The 27,196-nt window shown below is 41.7% G+C and overlaps 1 protein-coding gene across 2 annotated transcripts in view; it reads right to left on the bottom strand.

Annotated features, from left to right (window-relative positions):
• Positions 1–1,383: 1,383 nt before the first annotated feature.
• The window catches only part of chchd6b (coiled-coil-helix-coiled-coil-helix domain containing 6b), a 69,552-nt gene continuing 43,739 nt past the window's right edge, over positions 1,384–27,196 (bottom strand). For both annotated transcript variants that reach the window (XM_030052543.1, XM_030052544.1), the window contains 2 exons: positions 18,143–18,278; positions 1,384–1,688 (listed from right to left, as the gene is read on the bottom strand). In XM_030052543.1, coding sequence (XP_029908403.1) covers positions 1,665–1,688; positions 18,143–18,278 — 160 coding nt within the window. In that variant the 3' untranslated portion in view covers positions 1,384–1,664. The remainder of the gene's footprint in view (positions 1,689–18,142; positions 18,279–27,196) is intronic.

Genomic DNA, 27,196 nt, shown 5'->3' with positions numbered 1-27,196 from the left:
GAGGATTGTTGAATGGGAGAAGGCAATAACAGAGTGAATAGAAGCTGGTATTTGTGGAGAAATGTCAGGCAGAAAGAGGGAATATGAGAGGGAGCCAGTCACTGGATGAACCCTCTAATAAGATGCTGGTTTTAATATAGGTAATATGTGTGTCATCTCTGTTGGGCTAGAGCCGCCTAATCCCTGGTGTGAAAGTGAAGCTCTGGTCAGATGGACTGAGAATCACACACAACACATGATCGCCTGGACACACACACACACACACACACACACATGTGCACGTGCAGAAACACACACTCCCAGCTGCATGTGCACACATACAACACACACAGACTATTTATATCCATTTCTGTATTTCACTCTTCATTATTTCAATCATGTGCATATGTGTTGATCAGTAGTTGAGCTGTAGATGTGTGTGTGTGTGTGTGTGTGTGTGTGTGTGTGTTATACCATGCAATCAATTTCATAGTGGCAAACAGGAGTCAAACCATGATCAATAAATCCCTCCTCATTGCTGTCACTGACAACTACACTCCACTGGAAATCACTGCAAACTATATGTGTGTGTGTGTGAGTGTGACCAGGAGAAAGTGTGTGTACACATATTATATTGGCCCATTAAAATTCTATGTGGTTGCTGTGTATTTGTGCATGTATGTGCAAGTATGTGGGAGAGTGTGTGTGGGAGAGTGTATGCGGTAACAAGCCTCTGTCATTCTGAGGGTGGCCAACCATGCCTATATATGAGCGGAAATGCACACACACACACACACACACACACACACACGCACACACACACACACACACACAGGGGGTTAAGTGTGTGAGCATTGAGCAGGGCGATGAGCTGTAGCTCTGTGTGCTGACCTTCAGGGTTATCTGAAAGGTTCCTCCACACCTTGCCGCTAGCACCAACCCTTGCTGTCGCCATGGAAACGCAACTACCAGGGACAATAGGTGGTTGGGCCAGTGTGTTGCTCACGTGCACACGCTTGCGCAAACACCCTCGTGTGAGGACGCAGCAGTTCATACAGTGGAAAAAACAGACAAGATGAACACACACACACACACACACACACACACACACACAGACACAGACATCACTTGGCGATGCGCTCTGTCCTCCACTTCATTTATCCCTCATTTCCCTCGCTTTCTCTTCCTTTCGCTTTTAATGAAAGCATGAGCATGGCATGCAATCAAGCCCCAGGGCCTGCCGAGCATTGTCACAAGGATGCATACGACCCCATTCTCAGTAGCAGGAATGTTATTAGCGCTCCGTGACTAGAGACAGCCATCCACCACTGGACACACACACACACACACACATACCCACACCCACACGCACAGGCACACACAAAAGACACACAATCTGCAGTCTCATCACCACCGGATCACTGGGATTTATTTCAGCGACGGCAGGGGTGTGCCAGCGCAACTTGACAATAAATCAACACATCATACACTCTGGAGTGACAAGTGAAGATAATACACTCCAAAAAACAAGGAGAGAGGGTGGGGGCAGATTGGGAGGAGGGTGTTCAGTGATGGCGGATAAATAAATGGATGGAGGGATAGAGGGACGCAAGGAGGTGAGAAATGGACAGATTTAACATGCTTTCTCCTTCTTCCCTTCCCGCTTCTCTGTGTCTTTGGGTTTCTCAGCCGTGGTTGGTCAGTAAGCTCTGGAAGAGAAGAAGAGAGACAGGGGTGGGGGGCAGAAAGAGAGAGAGAGAGAGAGAAAGGTGGTCAGATTCTACATTCACATTAACCAGAACCAAAGGGATTCGGCAGTTCGCCGAAAACAGGTTGCATTTTGAGAAAACAGACTACATCACACAAAAATACAGCAGCCATGTCTTTCAGAAAATCCCGTAAATGCCCAGCAACTGGCTATCACTGCAGCTAGATATCAGTAAGGGGCAGCTAAGCCTCCATTCTCTTTTGACTAAAATTCTCATATTACTGGAGACTTGCGATATTGAGCCATTGAGTCCAAGAAGCCCAACCAGCCAAAGTTTGGGTATAGACTGCTTCCAAACTTTCACATAACTTTACTGATTGAGAGGGACTGTGCACTGTAGGAGAGGGAAAATCATATCATGCATGTTCAGATGTACCATGTACACACACACACACACACACACACACACACACACACACACACACACACACACACACACACACACACACACACACACACACACACACACACACACAGATACTCTAGCCAGTTTGCAGTGCTGAGTGTGCCCATGTTGTAGAAAGGAAGGCCTCTGCCCTGGAAGTGCCTGCAGCTAATACAGCTCGCCTACAACTGTAGGTGGCAACACAGACAAAAACCGACAACTGCTCAGGGGCAAGTCACTCACACACACACGCGTACACAAAGACACACACACACACTCACACACACACCTTATTTTGGTCAAAATCTTCAGACCTGAGTAAACTCTGATGGAGTTGCTGTGCGACAGTTTTCTGTGACGCCACGTTAAGGTCTTGTGTTTGAATGCATGATCATTCCAACCCTGTCCATATGGCTAACCAGGAAAATGAAAACCTACACAGCAAGGCACTTATGCTACCCTGGGGGAGCCGCTCAGTGTCTAATAAGACAAGACAGGGGTTGTACTGAGGATGTGTTTGTATGTGTTGTATGTGTTAGAATGTGTTTGTGAATTTAGCCCCCCCCAAAAATTCCCTGCGGAGTGAAACTAAACCAAGAAAAGGGAGCACCAGCCCAGTTGGCAAATGAGAGCGGGCAGCAGATTCTCAGTCATATGCGTGGATCTTGACTAATATCTAGTTATGGTGAAATTTCAGCGGTTTTAAGCCAGTGATCTGTATTCAGCTTGTTGTGCTTAAAATCCACCTTAAATTCCAAGGGCTGCCATCACTGCCTCTGCCTGTCTATTGGGACTGGACTGTTGCCATAGCGGCAATGCTCAAAGCCGAGGCGACAGCATTACAGATAGGCTGGCTGCTCTGGAAGAAAAGGATGATGTATGTACTGTGGACTAAGAGAGGGAGAAAGGAGTGGTGCTAGGAGAAGACAAGGAGGGTGAAGAGGGTGAGGAAGAAGAGGAGGAGGAGGAGGAATCTCCACTAATTAATGAATCCAAACTCTTAATTTCAGAATGCCAATTAATATTGGATAATAATTAATATCACATTAATATTCAAAAAATAATATCGTTTCCACACTTCTGTACTAATTAAGTAAATAACTTAAAGGCTTGTACATTCTATTCTCTTTCCATCAATTATGTTTAGTTAAGATGCCTCTTTTGGAAAAAAAAAAAAAAAAAATCTCTACACATTAAAAAGCAGGAGCCTCCTGCAGTCTTCATGTAGATTTGAGGTTTAATCTCCAAAACATTTTTGAAATGACTTTGGGAAGGTTTTAAAATAAATATTGTTAGGATTGAAAATGTTTATATGGGATTTGGTCTGAGTAAGTGAGCCCAATATTAGGTAAAATCAGGCCCCTCATGTACCAATACAAACACACAAGCACAGAAACACACACACGCACGCACACACACACACATACATGCAGACACAGGGTGACCCAGGGTTAGTGAAGCATTAGTGAGTGGCTGCTGGGTGGGCTAGTTGGCATGCTAACTACCTTGGTGCTATGCTGGCAGGCAGATAGTCAGGCCTGCAGGCTGGCAGGTTAGTTGTTCGCTTGCCAAGTGCATCCGAGGGCATCGCGGCCTGAGCCATTGAATTGGAGATGAGCGGCAAATGTGACAAGGGGATTTAGCTTTGGTGTTCTGTTCACGTCCGAAGATATAAAGAGGAGCAGCGCGTGTCTGCATGTGTGCATAAAAACACTGTGTGTGTGCGAGAGCGGCTCTGTTTGTGTGTGTGAGTGTACACTTGCATGGACACTTATGTGTGTGTGTGTGTGTGTGGTGGCAGGGTGTTGGCATTGCAGCAGTGTGATGGGACACTGTGCCTCATGCATAGTGTATGAAGTGGAGCCCAAATCTCAAACTGACCCTTAGCACCTTCTACAGTACACACTCAGTTCAATTTGGTGCCCCAGGCTGGAATTTGGACCGGTGCCATCCACTTGTACTTTATGTAAAGACCGAAAGAGACTTTTTATGCACTACCCTGGGTGGGGACAAGAGATCAACAGCGGTCATGCAGGTGCTTATTTGTTGTGTGGCAGTTTCATTGTTAATTTTCATGTCAAGATTGGGCTTTCTGAAATTACCGGACAGGTCAAAAGCTATGTTCACATAACAGGAAACAAAGCAACAGGTGACACGTCATTTTCAAAGATGATGGCAACATGAAGCTACTAAGGTACGCCCGACATGTTGCTGTGTGACAGGCTGCGGCTGACCTCAACTCTTTTTCTTTTTTCTTTTCTTTATCTTTTGCATTGGCATGAATGCATGTCAGCCAATTAACTGTAGAAAAAAAAAAGGTGTTCACCCTTTGAACCTGGCCCATTCTCCTGTCTTTCCAGAGTTCTGATCTTCAAAGTTGCACTGCCTGCCAAAAAAAAAAAAAAAAAAAAAAAAAAAGGGAAAATGCAGGAAAAGTAATTCTTAATAATAAATGTTAACCAATTCATGTTATTCAAGGCCATGATGACATTATGTCAACTGCCACTTCATGGGAAACTGTTTTGTAGCTTTGTCACGCATCATGTGAACGATGTGTTACATGAGATCTGTAATTTTATTATGTGGTCTTTATATAAAGTCAAAGATAAACATGAATATGATTAGCTGTTTTGTGTGCACTTTGTCCTGACTCTATCTGTTCACATTAGGTGGAATTAATTTTTGCAATCTGTCACTGCAAAAAGAGAAAATTTGAACGAACAACTTCACTTCATTGCCATTACCTCTTTCTAAATGAGCTGAAAAAGTGTCAGATGTGATTAGGCTTTACACACACAAAACACAGATGCACAAAGAAACACGTCACATGGACACATACATACAAACACGCTCTCCAACTGTCAGTTTCCATCCAATTAGTGAGAAGTGTGAAGAGTTTACAGGTTGTTGTGTTTGTTGACTTGATATCAACTTAGAACTGCAGCGACATAAAAGCATAACAGCATAGACACACACTGGGTCAGTCCACACTTCCACACTCAAAGGCTAATGGGCAACATACAAACAGCACAACCACATGTAGGCACACAGCTGCACCACATGCAGGCAGGCACACACACACACACACACACACACACACACACACACACACACACACACACACACACACATACACAGCTGACTGAATCACTTGCCTTTTCTCTGTGAAAAACAAAAATAATAGAAGGGTAAAAAATCAATAACTGTCTTCTCGGCTCAGTGCTAACAGCACTCAGCACTCTCTCTGCCTTTCTCTCTCTCTGGAGGGATGGAGACAGTTTCCAGGGAAGATTGTCACTCACACACTCACTGAGTGGCTGTGGCTATGGCCGCTTGATAAACACTCACAGCCATTCACTGATTACAGAGTCAGTAAGACAGTCAGACAGTCAATTAGTCAGTCAGCGTGTGAGGAAGGCTCCTAGTCAGTCGGTCAGTCATTTGGCTGGTTGGCTGCATTCGCCGTTTCCATCATTCATTCCTTCAGTCGGACAGGTCGGGAATCATTCAGTCAGGTGGCCAGCAAGTCAGTCAATCGCTTGGTCTTTTGGTCAGTTGGGTGCACTGGACCACTTGAATCATTCATTCATTCATTCAGACAGTCAGTAATTCAGTCAGTACATTGACTGGGTGCACTCAGTTACTCATTGAGTTTGTACATCAGTCATCAGCCATTGAAGAACCATATCAGTGATTTTGCATGTTTAGCGTATTATCTACAAAATGTATAAGCTTCACATTTCTGCTAATCTTTTCCCAAAGCAAACAGTTGTAGTTTACCACTCCGATACCATTTTTAAAAACCTTTTATCCAGCCATTGAATTCCATTCATTCCATAATGGACTATTAACTAAAAATTAATTAATTAATGAATCCACAGTAGTTCTCCTAAAAGCAGAGACACTGCTGTGTTTTGATGACTTGAAATTGGGTGGGGTGAAACAGGCTGTCTGCTGGAAAATAGTCCCTGGGAAACGTTTGCTTTATACAACAAATTATCAGATCCGTGGTTTATAAATGGCAACAACTTTGTTAGCTGCAGAGCCAGAACATTGTAAGGTGGGTGTTTCAACCAGAATTTGAGAGTCAAGGGATTTTGATTATATGTTGTGAAACCTTAAGTACCCCTGCATGATTTCCCAAATGGTTTGTCGCAATGTGAAATGAGGGTGAATTGCAGTAAACAGGCTAAACGTTCAAAATCACTGTTATGGTCCTTTAATTAGCTGAAGAAATTCATTGCTTATATTTAACACGGTCACTGAAGTGATTAGATGAAAAAATCATTTGATATGAGTGGATTGAAATGAACATTAAAGGCGAAGGGACTGCCTAAAGGAGTGTCATGTTCCCAGCAGGGGCTGGGTGATATGGACAAAATCATTTATCACAATATCTTTGCCTCAACATCTTTTTATCAATATTGTGACGCCATGCAGGAATGACTATTTGTGCTTTCGTAAGATTTACACAGAAGAGATTCTTGATAAATAGTCACTGGTAATGTGGAAATGCTGACCAAACAGGTAGAGGCAAATAACAGAATAGCAAGAACATTCTGATAAATTCAGAATTGCTTCCCTTTACTGTGATGCAGCCTTTAAAACCAGAAAAAGACATCACCTACACCATATCACATTATTATAATATCCAAAATCCTGGATGATATCTAGTTGTACACCACAATATCAACCTAACGCTGATATATCATCCAGCCCTACTTCCTAGTATTTGGTGCACTACAGTATATATTTTAGTATTCAGAGATAAAAGGAACAGTAAGTAACAGTAAATACATGTCACTGCCATTTCACCACAGCTCCTACTCCAGGAAACCACCTTTTTTTTTTTTTTTTTAACACCAACCACTGAGACTGTTTTTTCCCAGTATCTATGTAGAAATTGGACTACTGTGAAATCGACCAATCAAGGCTAGAGAGGAGGGTGGGCTCTCAGTGCTGCCAGCCAAGCGAAGCAATGGCACTGCATGTGTGTGAGCCAAGTTGCCAAAACAGCATATAAACAACCTGGGGGAGCAGCACTGCAATATACATTATTAATAATATGTCTAAACATTTTTACTCAAGTGTTTGAGTTGTTCTCATATCTTGTAAAGTATGACCAAGCAGGTTAAGGGTAAATAACGATGATGATGATGATGATGATGATGATGATAATGATATGATGAGGACGAAAATCCCATTCAAGTCTGTGAGAGTAAAGAAAGACCTCCATCTTGAGTCTCTCTGTCACAATTTACCCAGGCACCTTATCTGTGCCCAAATGAACTAAGACACATAGCAGCTCAAAAGCGGCATGGAGAATTGATCACACATTACAGCGATGGTGGTCAGTGGAGTGTAGCACGGGTGAGACATTTAGCTGGATGCTGATGGAGGGAATTTAGAGAGAGAGAGAGAGAGAGAGAGAGAGGAGGAGGGGGGTGGGGTTAGATTGGGGTGAGAAGGGACATGAGAGAGAATAGCTAATCTTTATGTGGCATGCGCCTTCACTGGGTGGTCGCCCTGGAGATGATGGATGTGATGGAGAGGTAGGATGGAAGGAGGGAGAGGGAAAAAGATGGAGGGAAAAGCGTATGTGTGTGTGTGTGTGTGTAGGGGGGTGTGTGGTTGTGTTTGTAAGCCATAGTGCATATATGTTTGTGCACTGTGAGGTTGTGGACTGTTGGTGCACTGTATTGTGCGCGCAGATGCACAAGATTCATGGCCACTTGTGTGTGTGAACGTCTATGCCTGTGTGTGTGGAGCTGCATGCCTGCATGCCAAAGATAGTGTGTGTGTGTGTGTGTGTGTGCATTTGTAAAAGTGTGTAGAAGTGTGCTGCAAGTCCAGATCGGTGCTGAATAGAGTGGCTCTGTGATCAGATTATGGTTAGTCGGCAGGTCAGGGCTCACAGTGGGGGGCTCACTGCCTGCTACCTCTGATAGCCATGTGCGCACGCACACACACACACACACACACACACACAGAAATATTAATTTCTCTTCTCCGTTTTCTTTTCCTTATTTCCTCTCTTTTACAATCCTTAAATCTGACATGTGTTTTGTCTCAGTCCGCTGTTCCACTGTTCTCCTCCCTTCTTTCTTTTATAGTATTGATTGATATAGCCACCTCCTCTCCTCTCCTCCTGCTCTCTCCATCCTTCAGTGCTTTCTGCCATTCCCTCATCCCTCCCGCTGACAGAACCCCTCTTCTTCTCCTCTTACCTTTCTTCCTCCTCTCTACATTTCCTCCACCATCCACTCATCCCTATCTCTCCCCTTTCAACATTCTATTAACCCTTCCTCAGTGACAGACACTCCTAAGCCTCTTTCTCCCTCCACTTCCTCTTTCATCACTCTACATCCACTCCCTTGATGGGTGGCCTCTATCCTCCTTTCACTCCTGCCACAAAGCATCATCCTTTTTTTTTTTTTTTTTTACATGGAAATGACAGAATTCCCCCTTTCCCAATAAATGATCTCCTTCATTTAGAGAGACATAACGGGTCTAAATGAGGAAGTCTTGATTTTCACTTGCATGGCTTTGGTGTGGCAGCAAAGATGGGGAAATACTGGGGTGAGACAATCAGCCATTACGAAAGCCATTCAGTTGTTTTATGGGGGAGTGCAGCTCTAAACATTTTGTTGAGACTGGATGCAGTCTGAGAGGAAGTTAAGATGCTGGTGGCACCACTTTTGGAATCAGATGGCTCCCATCCAACAAAGTTTGTGGATAAGTTTGGGGTTAGAGAAAATGTCAGCTGAAATATTCTGAAGAATTGGAAATGTCCATATGCAGGCATGTAGACATGAATCATATGCCTAGATACACACACTCAGTGTTTCCCAGACATAACCTATACTTGAGCAGGTTGTTCAAGTATACTAATGGCAGCACAAGTATTTTGCAGCTATTTACACCGCAGGAAAATGGTAATATATTACTCAGAGGACGTGTTCAGTGTTGACAGTTATGCCATTGTGCACAGACTTTAAGACACCACCTCTATATTTCAGATCATAGCAGTTCAGATCTGATAACATATATAGTGGAAATATATAATATGCAGATATATAAATACATAAAAAAATATGTCTCATCCAATTTCCAAGTTTACCATTGATCAAAATTCAAGATTCAAGATTCAAGATTTTTTTATTCGTCACATGCATGATGTACAGGTACAGCAGCAGTGAAATGCAATTGCAACAACTCCAGCACTGTGCAAGTAAAAAATAGATAAGAATAAAATAGATTAAAAAAAAAAAAAAAATAAATAAATAAAATAGAAAGTATATATAACACTCCTATATACAATATACAACAATATACAATAAGTCCAAATAAGTACAAATCTTAATAACAATACTGTAGGTTAGTGAGAAAGCTGAACTCCCTGGCTGACATAGCAGCTAAGAAATGCAACTTTATCAACAAGTCTACGGGGTCAGCTGACCCTGTTGGCTTGAAGTAACCCCCTCAGCTGTTTGGAAACTGCAGAGACACTGGCAAACATAACTCAGAGAAGGAAACTACACCATTATCCGGAGTTGAAAATGTCAGCTGAAATATTTTGAGGAATGTAACATAGCTCTACACAAACATACAGACAGACAAGCAAGCATCACAGCTATAGACAATGACAAACACGATTATGCACAGATACACAACACACAGCCATACCATCATAGGGTAAATTATGACTCATTTCTTGGCTGCTGAGTAAACTGTAAAGTTTCTTAACTCTGAGCCCCAATTAGGCTCTTTTCTTTTCAGCCAGGTCTACTTACTGTTGTCCGTAGCTGCTTTAGAGGCCTTGATGTCCTGACATAAGTCCTGGCCACAAATGCCAAACTCATACTGGATTGTCCAATGGTAAGGACAGCCACTCCCCTTGCTGCCTTAACTTGTGCCTATTCTTCCCTGTGTTGTTCTCCATGTTGAAACTAAGGTGATGCATACAGTCGAAGGTAAAGCATACGGTAGAAATCTCTCCATTCAGGCAATTCAGCACTTGTTTATCCCATCAAATTTACCAGTAAATATACCTTTACATCCGGAAAGTTAATGTCTAAGTATTTCTGAGCCCAAACACAGGGGTTTTTGACTTGAACACGTCATAAGTTTTTCCTATGACAAATGTAATCCTAGAAGCCAGGTCAGTTAATTTTTTTCTCCTTTTTGCCTTCCTTACACACAAACACTTGGCATTCAACCACCAAAAACTGATATTTTATTTTGGTTTAGCAACGTAGTATGAATATTGAAAACAGACACTTTCAAAAATGCTTATATGATTGACATGTGATTACACTCAGGTGTGACATCTAAAAAGGACTTTTATTAGTCAGTTACTGTTAAAAGCAGGTCAGTTTCATTGTCTGTCCACACAAAGAAGTCTTGTTTGTTTTGTCTGTTTTATGGCATGTTTTTGACATCCTGCATTCTGTTACCGTTTATATCCAAGAACTCTGCGGGTGAACGGGCCGGCGCAGGTATGATAACACTTCTGTAAACTGCCGAAACAACATATAGGTCATGGCCCAACAGAGTAGATGTCACTGTTCCTGTGTCTTGAAGAGCGTACAGTATCAGTGAGGATGGGAAACATTTGAAAAATAGCCTCGTGTGGACAGAAAACAAAAGACACAAATCTTCAGTCTTCATTTTCGAATTCATCCAGCTCAGCGTGGACATGGCCTTAAGTCGTTGCATGTTAAACAAAGGTTTGTCTGAAGTAAATCTTCATGACTCTGTAGTTTTTGTTAAAACAATATCCCTATATCTAATTGTGTTTGCTGTTTCTGCTGGAACCAAAGTAAAAAAAAAATAAATAAATAAAATAAAATCGATTTATATTCCATATGCGTGACTGTACCAAAGCAATATTCGAGCTTAATGATGGGAAAATGATGACACCAAAGGCGAGTTTTTCTTTGCTTAACAAGCGAAGAGAGGAAAATGAGAAGAGGCGATCTTACCTTTCAAGAACTGGGCTATTACTACGACAGCTGTGACAGTGACAGAGCCACTGAGAGTTGTGAATGTTTTAATTGGCAACAGTAATGCTGACAATGGGCACTGCCCTTCATGACAGGTGGTAAACTTCTTACTGCTGTGTCTTTATACTTTGTTGGCGTCAACTTCTGTCTTTCCTCTGTGTGTTGTAATTCTTCTGTTAGGATAGATGGGAATAACTCAGTCATTCACTCTCACTTTTCTGTATACTGTTAATAGCCACATCATGGCATGGCATCAGCCTACATAGTAGACACCACAACTTTAGTTGGTGATATTATTATTATTTTTTTTTTGACATAAAAAAAATATCACCATACACACATGTTCAAACACCTTTCCCCCACTTATTCTTTCTGTCCAGTGATGCTCATAATGCCCCTGTAATTAAGGCAGAAATAGAATAGCACTTAACCAAGCATGTCAGAGGCTTTCACAGAGACACACACACACATGCACATACAAGTGTGGACATATTCATACACACAAATGGTGGACAAACGCTGTGTTCAGAAGAGAGAAGGGTTCAAGTGGGTTAAGTGTGTGGAATAGAGTGGCAAATGTTGCTCCAGCGCAGTTAGCCCCTGCTGATAGAGTTTTAAATGGCACAGCGGTAGCATTAGCATTCTGCAAATGGTTGCTGCTGGAGCCTTTGAGTGCTGTGGAAGAGGGTCGTGTGCGTGTGTGTGTGCGTGCTTGCATGTGTGAGTGACACTTAAGTGGTGTTTTTAGAAGCATTTGTTCTTGAATGTGACTTTGAGGGCGGCTGTGTTTTGTTTCACTGAGAGGGAGGTTGAAAGAGAGAAGAGACAATAAGAGGTACAGAGTGCACACAAACCCTCTCATGAGCTTACACCTACACCCACCCACACACACATACACACACACCAGCACACCAGAATATAAAAACATCTATAGACAATGACCATACAGTGACAGTCTATAAGATACTGTCAAACTTCACACCAAAAAGAAAAAAAAAAAAAAAAACACTGGCCAGAGCTTCATGATAAAGCACGGCCTTGGTGTGCTGACATTTACCCTGTATCCCTAACACACACACATACACACACACACAGACCCAGAAGGTCCCATATGCATGACAATGGCCAAACCAGCCATTGACAGGAAAGTGATAGGAGAGAGGAGGGTACAAGGGCATATCCGGAAGCAACTGTCTTTTAAGGATGGCAGAGGGCAGAATGTGCGTGCGTGTGTGTGTGTGTGTGTGTGTGTGTGTGTGTGTGTGTGTGTGTGTGTCATAAAACATAAAAGAACTTATGAGTGACATATAAGCGGGCTGTGCCACTGTAGATAGTGGGATGGGTGGACTTCAAGAGGGAGAGTGGGAGACAGACAGAAAAAGAGAGATAGATACTCTAGTGATGTTCAGATCAAGACACTGGCAGAAAAAAAGACACACACAAGCAGGCAGCTGGTTTCATTGGCAGATTGATTGACAAACATAGACAGGCTGACAGAAAAAAAATATAAGATATATAGTGAAGCTGCATGGGTAAACAGTTAGAAAGGTAAAGGAGACCTGGTCTGCATTAGCAGAGCTGAGGGAGAGCTGACCCCAGCACAGACAGAAGATGAATCAATGAACACATGCTGCTATGACTCATGTAGGCAAACTGTATTTTGGATTTAACATTTCATAGGCCTATGTACATGGGTGTTGTTTTGTTGAAACAATGCACGGAAAATGACTGGACAAATTCCAAGAAGTTGAGTATAAATATGCAACTGAGAGGAGAAGATTTAGGTTTAAGGTAGACAGACAGCATTAGACAGGCAACCACCTTCACATAGAGAAAGACACAGAACCGGAGAGAGATAAACAACCAAATATATTCAAGAGAAAGGTGAAACACAAGGCACTCACTTCAGACAAAGATTAATTTTGAGGGGAAAATACATTCCCTTCTTCTAATCATGCCTTCTATGGTAAAGAAGGTGCCTGCTTTATAAAATCCTTACAAGCACATACAGATAAAAGCACAGAGCTTTTAAGCTGTCGGGAAAAGGTTTTCACAAAGCTAAAAAGCTTTGCTGTCTGTTGAGTGGTCATGTCATTGTTGCACAAAGCTAAGAAATAGCAATGTCCTTATCCTATGCGTTTTCTCTAACTGACTAGATCATTTATCTGCCCGTGACCCTCTGTAGAATACATCTCAAATGTGTATTTATATGTCACTGCTTTGCTGTGCTTTAGGTGGTCCCTCCACAATCATAAAATCACCAAGGGAAACTATGTGAACGCTTTGCTAATCTAATGCCGATGTCATTTTGTAGGCATATGCTGTAACTTGCAATAAAAGTTGAGTTGACACGATGGACAAATATAATAATCTACTTGACAAAATTAATCAAAGCTTTTGTGCCACCTGTGAAGCAAGCAGATGAACACCTTGTTCAGCAAAAGGTAAAATCCCCTTTATTAACAGTCATAACTTACACAAAATGTGTCCAGCAGGAGTTACATAATGTTATATTTTATAATGAAATATGATCCAATGCTCTCTCATGACTAAATCTGTGCTGTAGATTGCTCCCTGTTGGCCTTCAACCACCTGCGGCGATACTGAAACTTTTCCTAGTTAAACTCTCATCCAAGTCCTGTGCTCTGCCAAGCTGCTGGCCCTGTCAGATCCATTTATAGACAGGCAGACTGGACAGCTGCCTACGTGTCCGGAGGGGTCCTGGGACTGCCCACTCATTCCTTTTCATTAAGGCTGACTGATCGGGAACCTCCAGGGGCCGCTACACTCGCCTCCCTTCCCTTTTCAAGCCTCCCTTAGTCATTTGAGTGTAATTCCAATATGCTACATTATATCCATTTTGGCAAGTGAGTTTTAACGAAGCTTTTTGGTATTCAATACTTCCAGAAATAGAAGGGACTGGGTCCAAAAATGTGACTATTTCACATACAAAGTTCTTAAAACAGCTAACATTTTAATGGTAAAATATAAAGAGTTTTATTTGTGCATCGATCGCCTTTGTTAAGTGCGGGTGCTCATTTATTCAGGTTTAGACTTCAGACTATGACTGCCTATAGATCTGCACTGTTTTGCTTATCCATGTCTTCATTTTGATTTTCCTTAGTGTCTTTATTCCTCCACTACTTTCAATTTGGTGCTCCATACATGACCCTGTCCAATTCACGCCGCTGGCATTAAAGACGCTCCGCAGAGACCGTACTAATAATATGTAATATGGATGTAATTATCCCAGCAGCTAGAGGTTTAAAATAGAGGCTAACAGATTCATAAGGAGGGAGATTTTAGCTCCAAAACTAAAGAAGAATATTAGAGTAGGCTACAAAAGTTCACTAACTGGATTAAGCATGTTAGCACATTGCTGCTTGACTCAATATGTGTGAAATGTCTAGGACTTTGGAAAGGACATTTCAAGGAACTTGTGCATCTACATCGAAAAAGCAGTGGGCATGAAACCTGGCACAGTGGTTACACACGCAGAGCATCTCTGGACAAATATAAGAGGTCAAGCACCTGACATGTTATCGTAACCTAGCCAAGGTCTGACAGAGCTCCATCGCCAGCAGTGCAGATCGAAGCTAATGCACTGGCTAATGTGACAAAGTGTGCAGTGATGGGTGGTGGAAGAGACTTTAGTATGGGGAAGAGGAATGGATGGAGGAGAGGAGATGGATGAACAGTGACAGCGAAGTGGAGTTCCAAGAATGAACATATAATTGACAAGATGGCCGGATAAGAGAAAATGATGGAAACGAGAGGGTTTCATTGGAGGAAGGCAATTTAATATGACACTGAAATATGAATCCTTTCGAATTTGCAGCTCCAAATCTTAAGTCTACAAACATTAATGCGCCTTTTTAAGTTTCAATGCAGGAAATAGCACTCGTCTGAAGTCTTAAAGGTCAACTTGAAAATCCAACAGTCTTCAAGGGAGTGGTGCGGGTCACTCTTGAAAAGCAAGATTTCATCTCAGGCAGATTAGCCCAATAAAGAAAGGTTAGATAGAAAAGATTTCGCTGATAAAATGTTTCAGATCAAGAGCTGGCTTGCAAAAATAGATAACCATTTGAAAAAAAAAAATGCCACCACTACTACAAAACTATTTCTGGCAGAGAAAACACTAACATTTGGACTCTAGATTCCTGTCTGATTTTGGACTGGATATTATTAATCGGCATCAGCCTAATCTCCTTTCCCCAGCTGTTTAGAAGGTAAGAGAGATTTCACACTCTTTTTCAGAGGACAGTGCAGGATCTACACCTAGCAGGGCTGAGTAGAGTACAGAATAACCGTACTTGAGTAAGAGCAGTACTCGAGTTGATGGGGGGATGAGGGTGGATGGCATCCCCCCTGAAATAAAAACGGTCAAAATCATCCCCCCTGTAAAACTGCCATCCTCACTTTTCATCAAGTGAAAAAAATTGACCATCCCCCCTGAATTTTTTTTACAACTCGACTACTGAGTAAGAGTATAGTTGTTCACCCAAAAATGCACATGAATATGAGTAAAAGTTTCCCTGTAAGTAAACTACTCAAGTAAGTAAAAGGATATTCAGTTAAAAAAAGAAAGAAAAAAAACTTTAAGTAGCGAATATTTTACCCTTTATCAAATAAATGCTTTGAAACAAGCAGTCAATTATAAAATCATCACTAGGTGTCACTATTACAGGAAGCAGCAGGTCTGTAAACAGGAGTAAGTTGTCACTTTAAGAGCACTGGAGTGTGGGTAGCTATGGTTACCATCTTGAGAGGTGTGTGTATGTGTGTAACCGGGGCAGATGAGGTGTGTGTCACCAGCGGAGTGAGCAGTATAAAAGCACAGTAGTTAACATCAAAAAGTGTAAAAGTGTGTTGGTTCACTGGAATAAACGGAGTAGCCACAAAGTAACCTCCGCTCTCATTTCTGCATGAAGAAAATGGTAACTTTGTCTACTTCCCCGTGGGCGATCTTCACCACGTTTGGAAAGCACTGACCAGCAAGGCCGCAAAAAGCAACAAAGTGCTGCCTGGGGAGCTGTGTTTTCCTTGTCATATTCCATTGTCCTCAGGCTCTGACACATGTAGCATTTCATTGCACCACCCTGCTACTTGATGTAAAAAGTAGCCAGCTACAGGGGAAAGCCACATTGTTTTAAAAGCAGTGACGCTGGCATAAAGCTACTGAAACTGTAGGTAAGTCGGTAGCGTTGCACCGCTGCACGGCCTTCAATAATCACTTGCTCCTTCCTGCTGACTGCAGAGGTGCAGAGGAATGTGTGGCTGTCAGCTCACTGTAGGAAAATGATCCGTTTTCTCTTAAACCATCAAGAGGGGAGAAACAAGTGCAATGCAACCTATTTGGTCACATGCAATGAAGAAAAGAATAGATTACTAAAAAAAAAAATACTTGAGTAAGAATAAGAAAATATTGTGAAGTTCTGTTATTTGTAAGGTGTTGGTGGCGAGTGAGCAGCCACCCAGCACAGAGGTCAAGCTTTTAGCTGTTAATACTCCTCCGCTCTCTCCCCCTGGCACACCAAATAGGGATGGATTGGGGCGGGGTTGGTATGACTAAATTCCCTTTTCATTCATTGGCTCTCGTATACCGCTTTTCCACTAAAATTTTCAGTGCTAAAACTCCACCCCGATGGCCCCCAGAAACACAGAGAGTACTACCTTGGTTGCAAAGACTGTTTTGGGCCCAGGAACTCAAGCTCCTGGGCAAAAGAAGGGACTGCTTCCTGTGCAGAAAAGCAGCTGTACGTGCTCCCTCGGCATCCCAAATGTTTTCTCCCTCTCTCTTTCTCTGGCCCCCATTCTCTCTCACTCCAACAAGAATAAAGCCTGATCGAACCTGAATTACACAAGTGCCTCATGATGTACAAAGAAAATAGAACAGCTTGCCGCCACTCTCCACCACTGACTATTCTGTCATAAATAAACATTCATGCAGCTGAGTTTATACAACAGATGCACATAAATGTAAAAATGTATCAAGCACTCTCACATACACACAGGTTTTGTTTGTTTGTTTGTTTGTTTTTTGACAAAGAGCACATCCCACTGGCAAATGGATCTTTTGAACCAGCTTAAAAAGACTGATTGCTTTTATTGTGAGCCTTTGCCTTGCTTTTATCGACCGTTTAAACTGCCAAATTCACCAATTGTTGTTTTGTGCCTTTTATATAGTTTGGAGCCATATCAGTGCATTTTGTCACGATAATAATGTGCAAATTGCCCCATTCATTATTGGTTTTTGATGGAGAAATTGGGTAAAATAAACACTTTGTAGATAAACGCAAGGTCTAAACGCTCTTTGCAAAGGCACCAGCAGAAAGCAGAAAGCATTTCAAAGCAATGAATGCCAAAACTGGTTTTACTACACTAATAATGGTGTAATCTTCCTATCAAAATGTTCCAAAACACAGTGCACAGTTGGCAACTTAGAGTTCATCAAGCATGTCTCATTGATTTAGGTTCCAATTTCAAGTGTGGCAGCCACCAAAAAGTGGATTACAATTCTCCAAAGTTAACCGATTTAATGCAAAATTTACTTCAGCAGGGGGGAAACCCTGCAAGGACTGTTTGCCTCTTTTTCCTTATTACCAGTTCAATGGTTTAGTAATGTCTTCTACTTCTGATCAGCATTCTTTGGTCCCCTAAAAATTAGATTAGAAACAATCAAGAAATTCAGTTTTGAGGGAAGCAACGCTATGCTAAATATTATGGCCAAGTATGATTACTCAAGGGGATGAGATACGAGTGATGAAGGCAAGCAAACCAGCAGGAGAGGGGAACTGATTGAAAATAGAGAAGTGTGGTGCGAAAATGCCATCTATCATACAAAATTACATTCACACATTTTACATGTGACTAATACACCCACACAGACACACTTTCACCAAATATCCAATTCAGAAAAAGAATCAAAGCTCACAGGGACACACACAAACTCTTTTTTTCTCTCTCTCGCTCTCTCACACCCACATTCGCTGCTCTTGCCTGTACCTTCTTGGCTTGCTGGATGCAGGTCATGTATTCCTTGGCCAGGCCGGAGCAGAGCAGAGTCTGCTGTGGGTTTTCTCTGTAGCACTGGAGCACCTGGGCCTGCAGCTCAGTGCAGACCGACGCAGTGCACCGGGGCCTGGACGGAAACAGAGGGGAGAGAGAGGAGGGTCGGTGTGATACCAACACAGCTGAAGGCTGATGTTGCACTGCCAACTCACACAGAATTTCTTTGGTTATGTGCTCAAATTCTATTTCAACAAAATGTCTTTTTTACAGTAACAACATTTGGCTTCTAATACAGTTTAAGCATCCATTTCAAATCACGATGTGCCAAAATTACCTAAGATGTTAACAGTAAAAGACTCAGTGCAGTATTTTCTGATACTCAAGCTTACTTCCTCTCTTAGTTGTGTGTTTGTAAAATGACCCATTACATTACCCATTACATACACTGCAGTTGTGAGGATGAGTGCTCCACAAGCTTTCAAATCAAAAAGCAGTATGGAAATGGGGTAGTAAAGAAGGTAAAATGATCGACAAAAGTTTCAAAATAAAATCAATATTTATGAACACACTGCAACATTTTTAACTAAAAACAGTGCCAAAATGAAATTCCTGCTTTTCCAGTAAGCCAAAGTGCATTTGAAAGTGCATTTCACAAAGGTTATATAATTAGAGCTCTGGTACCAGTAGTGAAAATTTCACATTTTTTATTGTGAAGGCAAAAATGCTTAAATTGTAGTCTTATTCTAACTATCAGGTTGGATTCAAAGAGATGCATTTGGATTTGAGGATAAAAGTGGAAGACAGTGGCAAAGTATCTTCACTTAACAAAAAACAAAAATTGTATTGTCATGTTAAGAAACAATCCTCAGGCAAAACAGTGCAGAGCTCTTGACTAGTAACAGTATAATCTTTAACTAATGTTGCAGCAGCAGTGGTGACAATAACCTTTGTTTCAGTCTTTGTCACCACTGTTCACAGCAGTGCCGCTGTTTAATTGGCTGCTGAAAAGATTACTTGGAAGAATAATCATCAGAATAATTGATTAGCAAAACAACTGTCTCAGCCCTGATTGGCATATTAAGATATCAATGGAGACAGGTACAGAGATGTACAAATCACATTAGAGCTGGTGGTGTGAAATCAGGCCGCAAAGACACTACAGGTGTGGAAATACTTTCAACTCCCTGAAGTTAGGGTTAGCAGTAACAGCAGCAAAAGTAGCATTTGGTTTGTGTCAAAAAAAACATTGTGAAGAGCAAAAGCACAGAAAAGTACTTGGGATTGTTTGGGGTTTGTTTTGTTTATATAGTCACAGTTGGAGAAGCTAAGATACTTTCAAAAGCTTCAAGGTGCAGCCTGTGGAGAGAGATGAATTATGCATTGACAAAGCAGCTTAGGAGTCAACGTCAAACTTTCTCTGTTCTTTTTTATCTTCCTCACACATAAAATACATGCATGTAGAGCACATAATCAGAGCCAAATGCACAAACAAAAGCACACACATGCGTGCATACAGTGAATTGTAGTGACTGTCCTACATGAGGCTAATCTTTGAGCGTTCCCTTGTTTGTGGTAATTTTCCCTGCTGTTGTGACAGAATTTGTTATTGGGAGGACAGTGATATGCATGCTAGGGCTGTCGCAATATCATATTTTCACTACACGATTTAGTAGAATTTAGTAGAATGATATTACTGAGATATCTATAGAACATTAATAAATCAACCAATAAATAAAATAGTAATGTAAAATTGATCTTTAACTTTGTATGTTGTGCGTTTTGTCTCTTTTTTGTCACATGAATTACACTCAAATTGTGTAGGGAGATAGAGAAAGAGCTTACCCATATAAAGGTGTGTGTGTGTGTGTGTGTGTGTGTGTGTGTGGTGTTGGAGGTGGGACAGAAGGAAATGGACATTATTTAACACACACTGGATTATTCACATGATTATCATATGCGTATTATTAACATGATATCAGTATTTATTTTTTAAATATCACATTTAGCATCAATACCAGTATATCGCTGCACCGATGCAAGCACGCACACACACAAACACACCCAAACACAGAAACATGCAAAGTTGCACATACAAATGTATTTTATCATCCACCTGTACTGCATCTCGTATAACCTCTCATATACATGCACATTGTCCGAGAAGCAGCAACTAGTCTAATTGAATAAATGAATAATGAATGACTATTATCTTTTTGTCTCAGAGTCATTTCTCAGGCTGTATACAACACTACTCTACATTCTACAAGTCTCTGTAGAGGTGACTGCATTTAGGAATAGTTGTACATTAAGGCTCGCATAGTGCTGCCAATTTGTAAATGGCAAGGCGAGTGTGTGTGTGTGCGTGTGTGTGTGTGAGAGAGAGAGAGAATTAGTGTTGAATCTGATAAGAAAAAGCATAGCTTCATTTAACATGACAAGGCATGCCTATCTATTCTGGGAAACTGACCGCTTGACATTCACACACACACACACACACACACACACACACACACACACACACGCATGCACACTGAGCTGCCCTCCTGCCACCCCTCAAAGCAATTACAGAATCATGCATCCTTCACATATGAATGAGCTCAGTATTCCCTGCCTGCACTGACAAATAGATACAATGTGTTTGTGTGCGTGTGTGTGTGTGTGTGTGTGTGTGTGAGAGAGTGTTTGTGGGTGAATTGTGTTTTGTAAATGCACTGCATGTGTGTGTGTGCATGAGATAAACTGTACACATGGAAGACTGTGGGAGAATTTCTCTGTGGCGGTACGCGTGTTGTGTATGAAAGAGTCCACGTGTGTATATGTGTGCATGTATGTGTGTGTGTGCGTGTGCAGCGGAGGATAGAGCGACAGGATTTAATAAATCACTGGCAGAGAGAATATTCATGAAAAGAGAAGTGAACGCAACCCTAGAGAGAGCGAGAGAGAGAGAGAGAAAGAGAGAGAGAGAGAGAGGGTGACGTATGGAACGATGACAAATAACCCTCGCAGCTTGCATGGACAAACAGTAACCCATGGCAACCATCCCGATCCCCTTTTTCCCTTTGCAACATCGTATGGTGTAATGCACACACGGCACGCAGGACGCCAGCTGAATATCAGTGCTGTCCACATGACGCTTGGCTAACAGTCTTCGCATGCAACTCTGTGGGAATTAGTCTGCTGACAAGGTGCTATCAAGGTCTCCGTGATTCACCAGTTGCTGATAGAGTGCACAAATGGAGTTTCAGTGAGTTGGAGCAAATTGGATACACTCATCTGCGCTGTGGGTTTGGGCAATTATGAAGCAGAATTCTGTGCTTAATAGCCTTAATATGTTCACACTTCCTGTGTGTGTGAGATTTGAGGCGGCGTGGCCCACAGTCCAAATTAAAAAAGCAACATATGTCCATGTGAGATTGAAAAGATGAGATTCGTCGAGCTAAGCCCTTGAATACAAAGAATATGGAAAGCCGAAATGAAAATCAAAAAGCCATTGTGCTGTATTACCCAGCTCAAAATCCAGTGCCGACAGTTTCAATCACATGATTAAAATTATATCACCGTCTGATGTCAGACCTCACACTCTGACAGTTGGTGACCATTCTGAATTACTCCCGAGGAGTGAGAGATAAAAGCAACAATAGCCCCAAGGTATTAATCCAAGCCCACGAAAAAAAAAAAATCCAAGCCCACGAAAAAAAAAAAAATCCTCATTCTCTTCTCTATTCAACAAGAGAAATTTTCTGATAGCAGAAGTGTTTTAATAATGGAATCTGAAGCAGAAAATTGCCTCTGCTAATCTGCACCAACTGCCTCGTTTGACTTAAATTAAAGGTGAGCTCTTATTAGAAAAACATTAGCCGCCCCAGCTAGTTTGATAGCTAACTTTTGTAGGAAAAAGAGGCAAAACAACACTCCAATTGCTTTTCTGCATGTGACGCTTTGCATAAATAAGTATAGTGTCAAGGGAGAGAGATTAGGCTCAAATCGTTAAAATTTCTCATTATTTTTTTGTCTCACCTTGGCAGCGTGTGGCTTTTATGAAGAAAGCTTGAGTTCTGCGCCACTGCAAAGCCTGACATCAGGGAATAAAGCAATAAGAAGAAAAGGGAAAGATCATAAGGGCGTAGCATTTTATTATTCTCTCTGTGTGTAAGTTGGTGGGTGTTTGTGTTTGGGTGTGTGTGTGGTGTGTGAGAGGTTATTAATGTATGATGACAAGGATTTGGGTTCCTCTAAACCAGCAGCCGTGGCAGCGTACTTCTGGTTTTTAATATTATGGTGAGTGGAGGGGAAGAGACGAGAGGATCAAAGATGTCATGGCTGGGGTGAGATCAAAGGAAATGACAGAGCATGTCTCTTGTATTGTTAGAGGCTTTATAAAGCTTTTATGATACTGCCATAAGGATAATGTTCATGACATTATATTTTAGCTTGTGGAAATCTTACTTGCGGAATCACATAAAATCAGAACAACAAATTTAGTCCATAAGGTTAATGTAAGGCCCTCTGAAGACTGACAATTCAGTGGCTATGATTATTCTGGAAGTCACTGTAATAACCAATTCTCCCACCATTGCTGAGTGATGCAGCAAGCGCAATCCTGAGCTCATGAAAACAATGTGACAATATGACAACACCCCAAAAACTTCAGTAAGTTCAATCTCAAGTCCCCTGAAACACTTTACAAAGTCTCTTTCTCTGGCTGAAATGGGAATAGCAATCAAAAACAACTACAAGCCATAGACTGAAGACAGACAGAGCTCCGCCCATATCTTCATACGCTGACAGGTGGAGTGCTGAGGGGAGATAGGAGTGTAAGAGAACAATTCACACTCTGTTAGACTGGCTGATTGATCCCCACCGAACTCCCTTAGTGGGAATATAGGGAGCGAGAGATGGGAGAGGATAAGGAGAGTGTTTCATTAAAACAGGTGACATGCAGGAACAAGATAAGGTGCGCACGTGCACGCGTGTTTGTGTGTGACATCTCAGCACTGATAACTTTTCAATCAGGAGAACTTGCGGTCGGACAGCTCACTCGAATCGTGGGCAACGTGGAGTGAGACATGCTCTTTGGAGCGTTGGGCTGCTATCACCCTCCATCGCTAGCCTCTTTATCGTCAACAATTTCAATTCCAGCTCTGTGTCATTTAATTTGTAAGGAGCTTTTTTTTAAACAACTTAACTTTTCCTGTGGAAAAACAGTGTTGCTTTCACATCTGCACAGGGAAAAGGTATAATGCAGTTTCACTGAGTGAAGAAATTATTTTTCCCAATCAGCGGTTATCACATTACTCTCTTCCTGTAGCCTCCTGTGGTGGGACTGTTTGTCCTGTGCTATTTTCTTGCATTGTATGTTTGGTCTTATATTTGGTTGAATATTTACCGTGGTGTTCTTGAACCACTTGTGCCAGCTCTATGTGACCTTGTTGATATTATATGTTCCTGTAACAATGCACAGTGTGTTTTACAGAAATGAAAGTCTATGGACCAAATAAATAATGATGTTTACTGCAGTGGTGAAAAAAGAAAATTCTTAGCCAGTGCTGAGATGATGTTGAACTTGTGGATTGAGTGATGAGCACCACCAAAAACTGTTAATTACACACTGGTAACACACCTAACTGTACAGAAAATCTGACCAGTGTGTGTGTGTGTGTGTGTGTGTGTGTGTGTGTGTATGTATGTATTTTGTACATGAGCATGTTTGTGTGTGCACACATTAGAGAATGTATCCTTCTGTTTTAATAGTGGACCTTTCTTTGACCGCAGTGCAGACAGGTCCTGTCTCTGCTAATGACTAGATTTTTACTTATTGGGAAGACACAGAGATCCTGGAGCACAGTAAGCTGCTAACCTCTCTCACTAATTGGACACAGTACCCACATGCATACAGAAAAAAAGTTGAGGAACATATAAAATAGATAAAGAAAACCCACATGAAAGTGAGTCTCTCACTACAAAACTGTCAGCAGTTAGTTCATGGTGAATCCTAGCACAGACATACACCTGAGGTTCACTTAGGATCTGTCTTTGCTAACCCTTTGAGGGTAAAAAGGTTTTTTAAGAGGATTAATGGATTTTTCAGATCTTAAGGTAAGCTAAGCTGCAATGTTATGGGTCTCTTAGCTGAGGTGTTTTTGGGGAATATTGGTAGTCTGATACCCAAAGGCAAAGCTAATGGATGAACTCTTCTGAAATGCCTCATGTACTTTGGGTGAGGCAAGCAGCAAATGGCAATAGATAACATTTTAACACTCACGATGCCTCTACTGGAGGATGATGTTTTCAAGACTGGCCTATGCAAGAAAAACAGAGAGCAGGCAAATACCAAGGGGGTTTGAGCTTTCATGCTGCTGCCCTTCTGTTAGCGTTTTAAGACTATTTTTTTTTTCAGCTGTAAGTGCTCTCAAAATATATCTGGATGGTCCTGGAATTCTGACTAACTGTAAAATGTGGGATGTTCGGCTGACGGATAAAGGAGTGTTGGCGGTGCACATGGCCTTGATCACATTAAGTTCACGGCTCTTCACAGAACAACTGTGTGACCTCCCAAAAACAGTAAGAACAATAAGAAATGTGAACAATAAAAAAATGACTACAAGGAATACACAACATGTAAAACACAACACACTCCCTTCAGCTTCTACAAATCCAGAATGCTGCCATATCTTCAAACTCCACAAACTCTCCCATGTTGCTCTCCATCTACACTCCCTCCACAGGCATGGCTGTCTTTTTTTTTTTTTTTATCAAATTCAAAACCCTAGAGCTGGAGAACAAGGCTTTGAAGGGATTGGCACCAGCACATCTCGATAGTCCTGTCCTACACATCAAACTGTGCTCTATGTTCTGGCACTGTACTGGCCACTTGGCTCTTCCTTTCTGTCTCCGGCCTGGTCATTACTCCACCCATTTTAAACTCCTCTCCCTCCTGGCTTCCCAGTAGTAGAACTGGTGACTTTACTACTCACCTTGAAGTAGCCAGTATCACCTTGTATTCACTGTATGATATCCCCTCCCCTCAACACTATTTGTATCAAGAAAAGCAGTTTGTGGTAAGCTGTGAACAGTTTATTTTTTGAGGCTGTTGTATCAACAACAGGACTTGAACTGAAGTAGACCTTACTTTCCCATTTATATCAACATAGCAGGATCGTTGGCGATGCAGCCATTTTTATGTGTTGTTGCTATTGCAATGAACTGTGGCCATTGTTGGACCAATGGGTGGTACCTAGTAACACTGATTACTGCTTTTAGCAAGCAGCCACAGCGTAACATATCTTCTCAGCTCTCAAGCTAATGTGACACACTTGATTGGTGTACACTACTGCAACTAACCACAATTGTCATTTTAATCTGAATTAGCCAAATGACCACTGCAAACAGTTTGATGACCATTCTACTCCATTTAGGTTCTGTGGTGCCAACTGATACCATGATACCATAGACTGCTACACTGATAAAGTTGGTCTGTTTCCTTTTTTCCCTGCTTGGTCATTTGGTTCATTTCGATCATGTTGGTTTTGCACTTCCCATTTGTGGTTGCCTTCCCAGTGTGTTTATATCTTGTTTTGTTTATGATGCCAAGAGGAAATTAACCCTGGCATTTACCGCTTACCTCTACAACTATGCTTTTCTCCCTCCATTTGGATCCTCACCTGAGTCATGTCTAGAGCAACAATATGACTTTTTTTTTTTTCCTAAGTATCTTGGCAGTAAAATGCTTTTAAATTGATCATGTCATCTGGTCATGATTCAAACTCTGAATCATTGGCCAACCTTGGCATTTCATCTTGGGACTTCAGACATATGCCATTTTACTTCCACTTGTACTAAAGTACCAGGGGCTGTCTGAGAAACTCATCTATATAAATTTTATGTATCCTGCGCTTCCACATGTACAGTGTTACTTTTTCTTAATTTTTGGGACCGACAGACTGACCCACTAACAGACTGATTTCCATAAACCGCTGGAAAACATCCCTCTACTGCTCTAGCCAAATGACCATCCTTTTATATTGCATTTCTTTTATTACTATTTCACTGTGATGTGATACGTTTCAATGACAGGAAGAGCTCTAAGGCCCTGACTGCTGAACTCATTATGATTAGTTGCTTATCATTGTTTGTCGAACCAATACAATAAATACAGCCTTAAGAGAAGAGAGTATGTGGTAACAAAAGAAAATAGTCTTCACAAAACCAGAAAAACCAAATGGGTGAGAAAAAGATGAGTAAAAGAAGGAAAGAGCCTGAATAATATGTTAAAAAAAAAAAAACTATGACAAGGGTAGAGAGAGTCAGATAGGCACACTGAGAAAAAGAACAGAAGCAACTACAGAGAAGCAGAGCAGTGGATAAAGGGAACAGAGGGTGAATAACACAGAAATAGCAAGTGAAAAGGAGAAAGGAAAAAGAGACACGAGCAGAGGCAGAATCAGAGACAGAGTATGAGACAAAGACAGAAAGAAACAGAAAGAGAAATACAGTTGTTAGTAAAAGTGTTGGACTGTGCCGCAGGCCCCCATTCCTCCCCCTCCCTTCAGTAGTGGGTAAATAGAATAATTACTGGGTGGTCAGTGTAGTGTGAAATGACAGCGTGACCACGGCACAATGAAACGCTGCCCAAATACTGACAGAACATGACGAGCACATGGCCGCCTGAATACAAAGTGTGCCTGTATGTGTGGCAGTGATAGAAAGAAGGAGAGAGCTGGACGTTTGTGTGTGAATGCGTGTGTATGTGTGTGTGTGTAATCCACAACAGAGGCACTGAAAAATAATGAGCAATGCATTGTAGCTGGGCAAAATGGTCTTCCTTCTGCAAACTCATGCTGAAATGATCTTCTAACCTCTTCACTGCGGCAACGGAAAATAGGAAATCTGCACTGATGTAATAATTCTGACAAAAATATGGACCTTAATTGGATGCCGTTCAGTTCAATGGACAAGCTACCTGGAGAGGGCCGCCTTGTGGATGAGGTCATTACCAATCATACACTGCAAAGCTGGAAAAGGGTCCAAACATCAGCTTTGACACTTGCC

The sequence above is a fragment of the Myripristis murdjan genome, chromosome 5 (genome assembly GCF_902150065.1).
Source record: "Myripristis murdjan chromosome 5, fMyrMur1.1, whole genome shotgun sequence".
In the NCBI taxonomy this organism is placed as follows: Eukaryota; Metazoa; Chordata; class Actinopteri; order Holocentriformes; family Holocentridae; genus Myripristis; species Myripristis murdjan.
The sequence above is the reverse complement of the archived record's forward strand: the minus strand, read 5'-3'. Positions and strand labels throughout refer to the sequence as shown.